Genomic DNA, 13,842 nt, shown 5'->3' with positions numbered 1-13,842 from the left:
CCAAGATCCCACAGGAAGTCAGTGACTGAGTGGGCTTTGAACTCACGTCTCCTGGTGCACCGTCCTATGCTCTTTCAGGATGTTGATATTTATTTGTCTTCTATCTCTGATCCTCACACTCAAGCAAGGTATGGGGCAGGACAAGGAGGAGGAGGAAGGAACTGCCTCTCGCCTCTGTTCCAACCTGAAGCACCCCTGTCTGAGATCAGCAGCACCCCTCCACTAGATTCTCAAAGCTCTCATTCAGGCGAAGCAGCAGGGGAGCCCCCACCCCCTTGGCAGTCCCTTGTGTCTCTCAACTTGATGTGTCTGAAACATCCCTTGCCCAGGCCTGTTTCAGCCCAAAGCAGGGATTTTTCTCCCCCTCTGCTCCCATCTGTTTCATGCAGGAAAACGGAAGAAAGCTTTGCTCACTGATTGATGTCCAAGAGGATGTGGTTCCTGCATGGGAGATTTATCCCAGCCAGTCTGGCCTTTGGTGAAATAGTATCAGAGATGGGGACAGTGCTTTGGAAATTCAGAGTCTGACAGTTAGGTTACTCAACCAAAGCCCCAGGCTGTAGCATCAAATGTGAGATATGCAGGGAAAGCACCTAGCACAGTGCCTGTCACACAGTAAACAATCAACGTAAGGTAACATTAACATTCCCTTATTGTCGTGTTAGTTTGGGTGAAGAAATCTTTTCCTTGCTTGTTTGGACAAATTACAGATCAAGACATCGGGGCCTTTGCATATGGCCAACGCCTGTGCAGTGCACAACCCCAGAAGGCACCACCATATACCAACTAAAAGGTGAATGCGACCCAGGGTTGCACAGTATGCTGCATGCACAGCCAGACTTGGCATCCCGCAGCATAATTCACTGCAAATTCCTGAAGGAGTCAGGAAATCTGAGTCCTAGCGCTGATTTCTCCACTAAATGGCTGAGAGACCCTTGGCAAGTCCCTTTCCTTCTCTGTGCCTCTATTTCCACCTCCGTAACAGGACCTAATGTTGCCTGAAGGTCCCCTCCAGCTATACCATTCTGTGATTCTACAGTAGGTTTCAATTTCTGAAGAGCTGTCACACGAAAGAGGAAATGGACTCACTCACCTGGCTCGAAAGGAGAGAGCCAGCATGAGTGAGGTAGGGATATTAGAGGGAGGTAGGTTTTGCCTCAGTCAGAAAGAAAAACGTAATCAGTGTACCTAGCAACAGAAAAGGCAGCTCTGGAAGGTAGTGAGATCCCTGTAGCTTGTGGAATTTAGGTAGAGATTGTTAGAAGTGGGAGGCTTGACCATGTACCCTTTGAGATGCTTTCCAGCATGGAGATTTTATGATTTCAAAGCTTGGTTCTATTTTCATTAATGCTAAGAGGCACTCAGCTAGGGCTGGGTGTCATCAAACCCTGCTGATAACCATTAATGAAATGATCTTGTCGGTTCAGTGCCTCTTGCCCTCTAAGAGTTCCCACACATCCACATTTTCCAAACTGAATTTGGTCCCTCCAGCAGTGTTGGCATTTACCTCTGTTCCAGCAAACAAACCTTTTCATCCTAGAAAGAACTAATTAATAATAGTCTTGCCCGGACCTGGGGTAGGGAGAAGATAGAGCCAGCGTGGGGAACCATGTAAAAAAAACTCAAGAGAATAAACCATAGAAACACCTCTAGCATCTATACTCCAGTGACAGCGAATGCTAATTGCAAATCATTCTTATCTATTCATTACTGCAAGTCCCCTAGGAAGTCCTAGTAGCAACAGCTGTGTGGGACTGGGCTAAGTTAGTGCACACAAGAGGAAAGAATCAGGATTTCCTTTAAAATCACAACCATTTTGGCTTTTCATTAATTCAGATCAGGTAGCCCCAAAAGAATGTAACTGGTTGAGAGTGAATTGCATCGCTGTTAAGTTGTATTCATAATGTACAAGGAACAGGAAGATTTGGCAATTATTTACTTGGGACGATCAATAAGGGCATTCAGTCAGTCTTGGGAAGGTGGGGTCAGAAAATCCCCTATTTCAGTGTTTCACTCTCATTTCCAAGGTGAACAAGTCCAAAATAAAAAAAATCCACTTGGATGTACCTCTTAAAGACTTCTATTCAGAAATTTAGCTCAGGGCACCCTTGGCTTTTTAAATAATCTTTTCTAGTTCCCTTCAATAGAGTGTATATTTACACAATAAAAAGGTATCAATCTCAATTTAGGGTATTTTCCTGATGGTGAAAGATATTTAATTTGGCAAGATTCCAGAACCTTCTCTTTGGTGACTTTCCCAGAGAGGAGTAGCAAAGCTATCTACCTAGATCAGAAATCTCCCACAAATACTGCAAATACATATGCTCATGTTTGTACTGAACTTAGCATTTTAGATCATACTTTCACATAGATTACCTGTTCTGATCTCACACACTCTGCCATGAGGTTGCATGAATCTCATTTCACAGGTGACACAACTGAGGCTCAGAGAGGTAAAACCACTCATCCCGAGTCACTCGGACAGTTACACCTGCTAAACAACATAGAAAACGAATTCACGGTACCTTTCTGCTTCCTGGTCTGCACTCTGCTGCTTGCTCTCAAAGGTGTTGAAGCTGCTCATGTCCACGTAGCCATCATTTTCGTTTGCTGTAGACAGGGCTCTGCTCTGATCTTCAAACAGCTTGGTAAATGTCCCAGCCCTTGCAGGCCTCCTGGGTGGAATCTGGATATTCTCATAGTCTGAGTTCATAGCTGGAATGTTCTCATAGTCCGAAGTGTCGGCATTGGGAAATGAGATAGACCGGGGCTTGGTCAGGGGCAGGGGCAGAAAGGGGGGCCGGGAGCGGTCTTCGAAGGACTCCACTCGGGATACCGTCCTGCTGAAGGGGATGCCTTTCCTCTTGCCATCCCTGTAGAAGATGAGGGAGGAGGGTGATTCGGAAGCCCTGAGCTTGCCAGTCCGGGTCTTAAGCTGAGGGGAGTTGCTGAGGCTCCTGCGGTCAATTTCCAGGAGCCGGGACGGCCCGTGGTAGCTGGATTCTGAAGAAGACCTGGAAGAAGACACATTGACCTCCACGTGTACTTTGTTCTCAGTCTTCTTCTTAAATGTCAGCGCCAGAAACCGCTTAAAGGATGACTTCTTCTTCTTGCTGTGCTTGTCTGGGGGCTCGCTCTCAATCAGGAGAGAGGGAGAGCTCTTTGTGATAGGCTTCTTGGTGATGCAGGCCAGGTCAAAAGGTGGTGGGATATCAACCATGGAAGATGGTGTTGAAGTGCCACTGGACGGAAGGTGGTTCCTCTGGGAGAAACTCCCAGAGGAGCCAATCACACAGGGCAGAGAGAGGTTGTCATCCTTCCTTTTGATTCGATGGTCGGCTAAGCCAGATGCCTCTGGCTCCCGGTACACAGAGACCGGGATCTCTCGGCCCTCCACGGAGAATGAACGAGGGTACAGAGTGAAGGCTCTGGGCTTTGCTGGTAAGGCCCTGCTGACTTCTAGTGGCTTCCCCTCCAATGACATAACCATCTTTCTTGCCTCCTCGGTGGCACCCCCAATGCCAATGGCTGACGATGAGACAGCTTCTGGTCCAGCTTCTTCTGGGACAGTTTCTGGGACATAGCCAGGCACTTTCCCAGAGTGGGGCCTGGCCCTTGAGATGATGTTCTTTCTGTCGATGGGCATCAGGCCGCCCTCAGCATCAGAGTTCAGTTCTTCTTTTGAGCCATAACCACTTAGGGCATCTGATGCAGCCTGTGTCTCGGGTTTTTCTCCCTCTCCAGGGTCGGTTCCGCACACCAAGTCGACTCCCAGCTCATAGGGGTTGGTGAGCGCATCGTCTGTGGCATCCTCATCCTCTGGCAAGACCAGCATGTTAGGGACAGAGAAGCCCTCCCCAGTGCCATCTTGCAGGGAGCCATGCTGGCCACGCAACGTTCCAGCCACGGTGTCCTGGTCTGCACATTCCCCTGACTTTGATTCCTGCTCTGACTCTAAGCCTTTCGCTGACTCAGAAAAAGAAGAGTAGCTTTCACCACAGAAAGAGGTGCTCTCTGTAAGAAAGAACTCATAGGGACTCCCTGAGAGTGAAGTCACAAAGTCGTCCATACAGTCATTCTCGAAAGGAATGATCTGGCAGCTCTCCTCAGCAGGTTCATCCTGCACGGAGTCCTCACTTTCTGCAACGTCTTCTCTCGCCTCTTGGATGACTGCTGCCATTTCTTCTTGGTCAGTTTTCTCCTCTTGGTCAGGTGGTTCATCCTGGTCATCCCGGTTGCCCCCGCTTGCGGCATCTTCACACTCCTCCTCGGAGACGTCAGGGTTGTCTGTGACTATCTCCGCCTCCTGGATGCCCGTGGCCAATCCCTCATTCTCCAGAGGTTCCTCACTGGTATCTTCAGCACCCTCCTCAGTGGGCCTGTCAGATTCCCCATACTCATCTGGCACCCCTGGTTCTGTCTTGGCACAGCCTTCCTCACCGTCCTCCTCTGCCTCCCTGGGTGTCCCAAGAGGCCCAGGCTCCTTGCCAGGTGATTCTGGATCCTCTAAATCAACTTGAGTTAGAATGATATCGCTCGAAAAGACTGCCTCTCCATCCCAAGGGCCCCTATCCTCCAGGTTGTACATGTTGTGTTCCTCCACCAGCTTCTCTTCCTCCTCATTTGTGAGCTTCTGCTCCTCTTCCTCTGGGTCTTGGGCGCAGTCATCAGCCCTCACCTTCTCAGGAATGGGGGCTACTCCTTCATCAGTCTCTCCACCCAGTGCCATTTCGGCTGGGGCTGCCACTTCTTCAGCAGCTCCTGTCCCCTCCTCCTCACCTTCCTCCTGGGGTTCCTCTTCCTCAGTGGCATCCGGAAGCACCGTGACTGCATTCTCCACAGAGTCCCCATCCCTGGGTTCATCCTCTGTCGGTGGAGCCCTGGGGACCACGATGTAATCCTCATCGGCCTCGGCCTCAGAGCACTCCAGGTTGGACTGCTGCTCTTCATAAAGTCCCTTATCTACGCAGAGCAGCTTCCCATTGCTGCATTTGTTCAAGCTGTTGATCATGTACACACTGGCCCTCCACTCATTGGGGGTGTCCAGCCTTGGTTTGGGGGCAATGGGGGGTTTTGGCCCCCTCGACATGGAGTTGGGACTGTGAAGACTGTCAGGCCTGGGTGACGAAGGGAATTTGGGTGCAGTCACTGGTGTGAGGGGACTGGCATTCTTTGGCTTGGGAGCAACTGGTGGTTTTGGTGAATCTAAAGGATGAAAATAGAGAAAAGAAGGAGACAAAAAGTACAGTTACCTTTATTTCCACTCCCACTTATTATTTTTGAGAGAACACTGAAGATGGTTTCCCAACCGCCCATGTGAACTCAATCTACTATGTTTTGGCTTAGGTTTATGCCTCTATATTATCTTTAAAATCCATTGTCCTTCCACTAAAAATTCATTCTGAAAACAAGGTGACTAGACATTTTTTCTATATAAAGTCCAGCTAACAAAACCCGATCGAATGGCACCTTGTGCCCCTCAAATAAAGGTGTGCAGATCACTGTGCTCATTCATTCAACAACCATTTATTAAACACTTTTTTATGTGCCAGGTACCCAGGAGACAATATTGAACTTGACAGTCACCATCCCTGCTGCCCTGATAGAGCTTACATTTATTCTACAATTAACTCATTGGATACCTGTATCTATTCCATAGCACTATATACAGTAGGGTCTTCTAGGGTCAAGAAGAGAAGGACACCGCCCAGCCGGCATGGCTCAGTGGTTGAGCATCGACCTATGAACCAGAAGATCACGGTTCAATTCCTGATCAGGGCGCATGCCCATGTTGTGGGCTCGATCCCAGTAGGTGGTGTGCAGGAGGCAGCCGATCAATGATTCTCTCTCCTCATTGATGTTTCTATCTCTCTCTCTCTCCCTTCCTCTCTGAAATCAATAAAAATATATTTTTTAAAAAAAGAAGAAGAGAAGGACACCTCTGCTGACTACTCAGAGTTGAGTTAGGGAGAGAAGACTAACAGAACAATTGGAGGACAGAGCTGTACACTCTTGGAATATTATAACTGAATAGCCATTATCTCATTCCCTCAAGAATGACACACCAAAGGCTTGTGACAGTGATATATGATTCTCTTGAGAGTCACCTCTGAATTCTACATGCTGTAGACTGGTGTCTAGCTAGGTGGCCTGCATACAAATTTTACAGCATCCAAATTTCACGGGTGAAATGATACGGCATTTAACAACATGGATGTTTGCAAAAGGCCTCTTCCCTTGTGGATGGTGAGGATCTATTAACCACAGCAGAATAAAAGATGTGGTACAAACTGTACACGCAGCAGGAGTTTGAGAAGCAAGAGTTGCTATGGTTAGGGAAGACCTCTTGGAGAAGGAGAAATTTCAGCTAAGTTTTGTAGGCTGGAAGGGACCTGGACAAGTATAGCGTCAAGGGAGTAGTCACCCACTTCCAAGTTCAGCATCTCTCCTACCACAAGCCAGCCCACACCTCCATGCCTCTTACTGAACCTCTGAGCCCCTGGGCACACTTCAGTCAAAGTGAGGAAGGCAGATTTCCAGGAATACAACTCCATCAAAATCCATCAAATCAAAAGCACTGCCTAGTTCCCCATTGCCCATGGAATAGGATGTGTAAGTCTCCCTTCAGCCCAGTCTCACCTCCCAGTTCCAGCCCCACTAAGGCTTGGGTTTGACACAGAGCAGCTTCAGAATGACAGCCTGGCTTGTGACAGAAAGAAGGTGGAGCAGAGAGCCTGGAGGTCTATACCCATTCCGCAAATGAGGGGATTCTCTTCTCCTCCCCAACATGTGACTCCCAGGGAATCCTTGAAGCATTGAACCCCAATCGAATCTAATCCAGGGCTGTCTGACAGAAATATAATGTAAGCCACATTTATATTCACATATATAATTTTTCATTCTCTTATAGCCACATTAAAAAGTAGAAAAGAAACAGGTGAGATTAATTTTTGCAATACAGTTTTTTGAACTCAATATATCAACAATATTATTTTGAATACCATCATGTAATCAGTGGATCATGTTTGGATCAACATGTAATCAATATACAAAATTTATTGATGAAATAGCTGACAATTTTTTTGAACTAAGTGTATTTTACACATACATCATGTCACAATTCAGACTAGCCACATTTCAAGTGCTCAGTAGCCACATGGGGCCAGTGGCTATGGTCTTGGTCAGCACAGCTCTGACTTGAGACATCTCCATGGGACTGTCCTATTGTCACCTCAATTTCAAGATATTAAACTGGCAGGACTATATTAAATTCAGCTGAGGCCCCAAAGGAAAGAAAAAGGGCCTGGAGTCATCACAATACAGGTTACAAAGCCCATGCAGTCTGTTCCTAAAAGGGTTTCATTTCAGAGCCTCTTTACTTGTACTTGAACATACATCTAATGAACTTGGTTGTCTGGTTTCCCAATGCACAGATATTAAGAAGGGGTATGGGAGAAAGTTAGAGCAGGAACACTGAAGACTGTAAGATGTAGTAGCTGAAAGCAGAATAGAGAGAAAAGAGGCACAGCTGTCAAAGTACCCAGTGCTAACGTACCCATAACATCAACCTCTTAACCCATAACTACATTCGTTTGCACCAATGCCCAGGCTTTCCACTGTCATCCAGATAACAACCCAGAATCTCCAAGATGTAATATGTGACTTCCCAACTCCTTGTTTACATAAGCAATCAAGCATATCCTCATTTAGAAAAGTGTATGTCCACATTAGGAAAAACAGTAACAACCACCCAAATTTGGAGCTTAAACAGCTAAGCTCAATGTAGAGTTGCAGAGTAAGCCTTTGGAGCCTGGCTGATCTGGTTTCAAAATGTGGCTTTGCCACTTATAAGCTATGAAATTAAGCCTCAATTCCCTCATCTGCAAAATGGGTACAACAGTAACACCTACACTCAAAGGGGTGTTGTGAAGATTAAAAGATACATATTAAAAGTGCTTAGTTAAAAAAAAAGTGTTTAGTAGCAGACATTCACATAGGGGGACTCAATAAATAGTAGCTACTATTGTTCTAATGAAGTCAGTCTTTGCCTACCCCATAACTTCTCCTGGTATAAGTCTTGCTCTATACTGCTGTAGAGTGTTATGTAATATTAGCTCCATACTCTTAACAACAAGTGTTAGGCATTGGCATGAAATTATTCTTTGGGGGCAGGGACTCTCATTTCTCATCCTTAACAGGTGGTATTTCACATGAGCGCCATGAGACCTGACAGAGAGGCAGAAAGGCCTTGAAAAATGACCAAAACCTTGGCTGCATCACCCCCACCCCCACCCCATCCTTCATCCAATCAAGCTATTGATCTGTGGGTGCCGTCTCCTCAGAAAAGGTTATAGTGGGCGTCTGAGGCGTGATCCTGCAAGAAAATGCCTCCCCATCTAGCCCCTATGAATGACAAGAATGCAGTGTCTATGCCCTGCTTCCAGTTCTTAGATCAAAGAATGCCAGAACCAGAAAAGCCTTATCTGATCCCTCACTGAAAGATGAGGAAACTGAGGCACAGAGAGGGCAGGTGACTGGCATGGAGTTACTCAGCAAATCTGGAGCAGGGCTCAGATAGAATGTGGGTGTCCTGCTGCAGTCACTTGAACTTCTGCCTCAACGCTTTTGCCACTGAGCATTTCTTCTACAGGGCTCCCAGCTTCTAGCGAGGTAGAGAAAAGAAAAAAAGCAGGGAAATTGAGGCTAAAGAGACCAGGAACAACTAGCCAGGTAAGAAATTTACATAAGTCTGAGTCCAGAGCTCAGAAATACTAACTGGCCACAGGGTGGATGACTTTCAGTTGCTCCCATCCAATTTCCTTTAATCCAATTCCATTAAATATTCATTGAGCACCTACTATGTGTGGGCACCCATCTAGAATCTTTGAACACATCAATAAACTAAACAAAAACCCTGTCCTTCATGGACCTTATCTTTTAATGGTGGGATATAAGCGAATAAAATGAGAATCTTACATATTTTATGTTAGATGATCATAAAGTCTATGGAAAAAGATTAGGAGTTGAGGGATTTTGCAATTTTTAAATAGAGTGACCAGGATATATCTCACTGAGAAGACATTACAGAAAAGACTTGAAAGAAGTAAGGGAAGCCAGGACTCACCGGACATGTTCAATGAGGCCAGAGTCACTGGAGGGGAGTGAGCAAGAGAAAACGAGAAGCAGGAGATGAGGTCAGAGGGGCCATGGTGAGGGCGTAGATTACGCAGGGCCTTGAGATGAAGGACACGCTCACTCTTGCTAATATGTTAAACTAAACAGAAGTGGTGAGGATGGACACAAGGAGACCGTGAAGAGGCTCTTGCAATAATCCAGGCAAGAGATGATGGAGCAGGTTAGTAGCAGTGGAAGTGGTCAAAAGGCCAGATTCCAAACAAGAAGGTATCGCTGGCAGGATATGCTGACAATTTGGATACTGCGTGTAAGAGAAACAGAAAAGTCAAGGACAACACCAAGGTTTTGAGTCAGAGCAACTGGAAAAATGAAGTTGCTTCCAATTGAGCCGGATAAGTCTGCATGTGCTAGGGAGGGAAAGCAGAATTTTAGTTTGCACATGTTAGATCCGAGTTACCTTTCACACACCATAGTGGGGTCATCAAGTGGGGCCTTGGGTATTCCAGTCTGGGTTCTGGGAGAAGTCTGGCTGGAGGATTCCATCAGAGATGGAAGTCAAGGCATGAACCTGGTGAGATCACCAAGTGAAGGAGTATGGACTGAGGAAAGAGCGAGACCAAGGAGGAAGAGAGAAGCAGTCAGCAAAGGAGACTGAGGAAGGAACAAATAAAAAGAAGGGAGTGTGAGGGCTTCCATCTTTGCTCCCTCTCTGCCTCCCTCACAAAAGGGAACCAGAGAGAGCCCCTGCCCTTGATACAAAGTTATCTGGGTCTCAGATCCACTCTGCCTGGAGAAGGCTCAGGGAAGAGGTTGCACCAGGGTGCACATTAAAGGACAGGGAGGATTTCACAATTGAAAAGGAGGGTAAGTATCCCAGGTATGGGGAACAGAGTGTGAAGAGGCCCAGAGGCAGTAATATACAAAGACCTTTGGGAGTATGGTAAAAAGTCCAGCTTGGCTGAGCTTGGGTATGGTGGGGGTAGGAGAATTATAGGATAAATCAGAGCTGGGGGTCCCTCTTCTGGTTAAATCTAACTTTCTGACTGCCCAGAACACAGCATGGATGGAGCTGGTGGTCCTCTGCTGTCTCCTGAATCCTTCTGGCTGCTGTATGAATCCTCTCTTCTTATATCACAGAGTCTGGGAGTTATGACCTCCCCAGCCTGAGTTAAGGCCCCGGACCCCCTGGTAATTTGCTATGCCTGAGAATGACTCGAATACCCTTCAAGCCAAGATGCCAAGAGTTAACTGGGAGTAGAACCTCAGCGACAGGAGGAAGAGATTTTTAACAGCTTCTGGTGATAGAAATCATCCCCAGCCAGCCCTCGGTACCAGTTTATATTTTCTTTCTTTATTTTAATTAAATATCTGTCACTCACACGTTCATGCTTACTGCTCCCTTGTCAGCTACACAGAGGTTCAATTAGAAGGTGTATTGGAAGGAGCATTGGACTGGGAGTCGAGAGCTCTGATCTCCACGCCTGGCTCTGCCCTTAATGGGAGGTGTGACCTTGGGCAAGTCCCTTCTCCTCCCTGAGCCTCAGTTTCCCCAGCTGTAAAGTGAGGGGGCTGCGCCAGTCAGTAAGTGCCTTCTGCTCTGGCCAACTGCAGACTATTAAACTCATGGCTCTTCTTAGGATGTCCCCTGACATCCATGTCTTTAGTCCCTGAGCCTGTTTCAACTGCAGTTCACTAGACTCCCCCTGGAACTCTCATAACCATATGTTCCAAGAGTAATTATCTTCCAATTTCACCTTCCAATTGCATCTTAAATTAACTTTCATTCCTGGGTGCCTGCTGGAATGTCCATACCAAGCCAGATGATTTCTTAATTAAGCTGCTATTACGCTAGTCCAGTGATCCACAACAGGGCTTATATGGGAAAACAGCATGGGACAGAGGTGGATGAGCATGGGCCCCAGGCTCAGAGAGACCTGGGCCTCAGTCCCAGCTCTGCCACATACCAGCTGTGTGATCTTGGGCACATCACTTTGCTTCTCTGAGCTTCAGTTTCTTTCTTGGTAACATGGAAGAAATACTCCCTTTTTTCTTAAGGCTTTTGAGAAGTTCAAGGGAAATAACAGACATAAGATGACTAATAAAGTCAACTGGCAAACATTTCCTGTGTACCTACTATGTTAGGCACTGATAAAAAAGCAGGCTCTCAAGCTGGATAGTCTGTGTTTCAATCCTATCTTGGCTTCCCATTAAGTCAGTCATCATTTAAGCCCTGCAGCTCAGTTTTCCCATCTATAAAATGAAGACAGCAATAGTACTCAGCTCATCAGGTCAATATGGAAACCACATTGATACAAGTAAAACACTTAAAGCAGTACCTGCTTCATATTAAGTAAGTACCCAATAAATATTAGGTAGTGTTTATTAGTCACTTATAATGTGACAGATACCACAGGCACCTTACAGGCTTTACTTTTTGAATCATGAGGACTCAATGACAAAGATCTTTTTATCCCCATTTTTCAGATGAAGAAACTGAGGCACAGAGAGATTAAGTAACCTGCTCAGGGTCATGTAACTAAGTATATGATAGTCCCATGGAGTCTGTGAACCACTATGGTACATGGCACACAGAAATCATTATGTGAGGTTTCTATTGTTGCCATCACACAGTGGCAACTGCTGAGAATTACTGGGACTACACAGGCCTCCCAGTTGATTTGGGCTCACTCCATCCCCCAGATTCTCAGAGAAGGGAGAGCTCGTCCAAGCCTCACGCAGGGAAACGTGGGAAAACTGGAACCGCTCTCACCATTGTTTTAAAGCAAGTTTTATTAGGAGTGTAGGAAAAAGCGAGCCCGGCTCTGTCCAGGCTGTGCCAGAACAGGCAGGAGGCGACCTTCTTCCTCCAAGGAGTGGCTGGCTGGGCACTGGGGCCCTTCTCCAGCCTTTTCCAGGCCCACAAAGCAGTACACCTGCTCCTACCTCTCCCCACCATCCCCTGACCCCCACTCTGTCCAGGTGTTCGCATGCTCAGCAACAACAGGAGCTGGACCCCGGGAGGAGGCGGCCACACTCCCAAGTCCCCAACCGGCTCCTTGTTCAGGTCAGTCCAGGCAATGTCTCCTGTCTGCATCTCACTGCTAACACAATGACTTTTTTCATTTTAAAGCTTTTAAAAAGAAAACACACACACACACACACACACACACACACCAGCAGCAGCAGGATATATGGTTCTAAGACAGCCAAAATGGTGGCTTCCTGTTTCTTTAGGGATGTCTGTTTTGGAGTACGGCTTCAGACACGGATGTTGGCTGGGGAGAGGGCTGCCTTTTGCTTAATTCTGAGAGAGAGAGAGAGAGAGAGAGAGAGAGAGAGAGAGAGAGAGGATCGCTCCTTGGCAGGAGGATGAAGCAAGTTAGCCGGGACCGTTCCCTTGCAAACTCTGCTCTTTGGGGGGACTTGCTGCCTTCCCTGTGGACCGAGTCAGGAATCCCGGGAACCAGATTCCCGGCACCGCCCATCTCTGAGGCTCGGTCGCTACATCTGTTAAATGGCAGGAGAGACCCCGCATATTTACTGCCAAGTGCATCTGGGTGGCACGGCGTCCCCGCACTGGGGAGTCAGATGCGCGGGCAGAGGCTCGAGGGAAGGGAGGGAACTCCGCACGGAGAGCGGCTCGGCCCCGACCGGGAGTGTTCCCTCCGCCCCGTTCGGTCCCGGGGGAGGCACAAAGGTCGGCCCGGCGCTGCCCGGGACGGGGTGCTATGGGGAGAGGGGAGACGATTGGGGGCTTTTTAGTCCTGTCCGGGGAGTAAGCTCCACGTCCGGGTGTGGAGAGAAAGCAGGGTGCGCCGCCAAGTGATGAGGGACCCGGCGCGGGGAGAGCGTGGACGGACCCGGTGCCAGAGGAGCCCCCGAGGAGCCAGCAAGGGTCTGGCGGGGGCCCCGAGGAGCGGGATGAGTGTGTAGGGGTGCGACCAAGCTGCCTCTGCGAAGGGGTCGTCTTTCTCCGTCGCCGAGGGTACCCCCATTCGGGGGCCGCCGTGGGAGTGGGCTGAGGGCGTACGCGGCCAGGGTGAGGCCTCGCCGAGACCGAGGGGGCCCCCGTCCCTGAGGCGGGGTGACTCGGACAGGGGCCCGATGATTCTCAGCCTCCTGGGGGACGCGCCCAGATCTCCACCGAAGCCCAGCAGAGTAGGACGGTCGGGGGATTCTCGGCCGTCGCTTCCGGCGCCCCACGGGCTTCAACTTGGGGCGCCTAGCCCGGGCCCCCTCGCGCGCGGCCCTCGGGGCCCGAGAGGTCGCGCGAAGCCTCCTACCTGCTCTGTTCATCTTCCAGCGCCAGGAGCCCGCGGCCGCCCGTCGGTCCGTCGGTCAGTCGAGCGCGAGTCCGCGCGCCGCCTCACTCCATGGCCTCACGGCGGGTCCCGCACCCCGTGGCGCCCGCCCCGCCCCCCGGCGCGCGCCGAACTCCCTGAGGGGCGCAGGGCCAGCGGGGGCCGGGGCGCGAGCCTCCAGGGCCGGGCGGGGCCGGGGAGGGGGCGCGAGAGCGGGGCGCGCGCGGCGGCCGCCCGGACAGCACGGGCGTCGCGTTCAGTCGGACTCAGCCCGGGCGCGGGGCTGGTGGGGGCGCGGGGCTGGAGCCGCCGGGGCCGGGCGGAGCCGCGCGGGCCGGGCGGGGAGGGGGCGCTCGCGCGCCGCGTGGGGGGCGGCGGCCGGAGCAGCGCGCGGCGCGGCGTCCGC

General features: G+C 49.4%; 1 protein-coding gene across 3 annotated transcripts in view; it reads right to left on the bottom strand.

Annotated features, from left to right (window-relative positions):
• Positions 1-13,535, bottom strand: part of FGD5 (FYVE, RhoGEF and PH domain containing 5) — a 114,666-nt gene extending 101,131 nt beyond the window's left edge. For all 3 annotated transcript variants that reach the window (XM_070433555.1, XM_070433557.1, XM_070433556.1), the window contains exons 1-2: positions 13,419-13,535; positions 2,526-5,205 (exon numbers count right to left, since the gene is read on the bottom strand). In XM_070433555.1, coding sequence (XP_070289656.1) covers positions 2,526-5,205; positions 13,419-13,431 — 2,693 coding nt within the window. In that variant the 5' untranslated portion in view covers positions 13,432-13,535. The remainder of the gene's footprint in view (positions 1-2,525; positions 5,206-13,418) is intronic.
• Between the last annotated feature and the right edge of the window lie 307 nt (positions 13,536-13,842).

Source organism: Myotis yumanensis, unplaced genomic scaffold, assembly GCF_028538775.1.
Source record: "Myotis yumanensis isolate MYYU_CA2020_CCGP unplaced genomic scaffold, mMyoYum1.0.hap1 SCAF_14, whole genome shotgun sequence".
Classification (NCBI taxonomy): domain Eukaryota; kingdom Metazoa; phylum Chordata; class Mammalia; order Chiroptera; family Vespertilionidae; genus Myotis; species Myotis yumanensis.
This window is presented reverse-complemented; position numbering and strand designations above follow the sequence as displayed.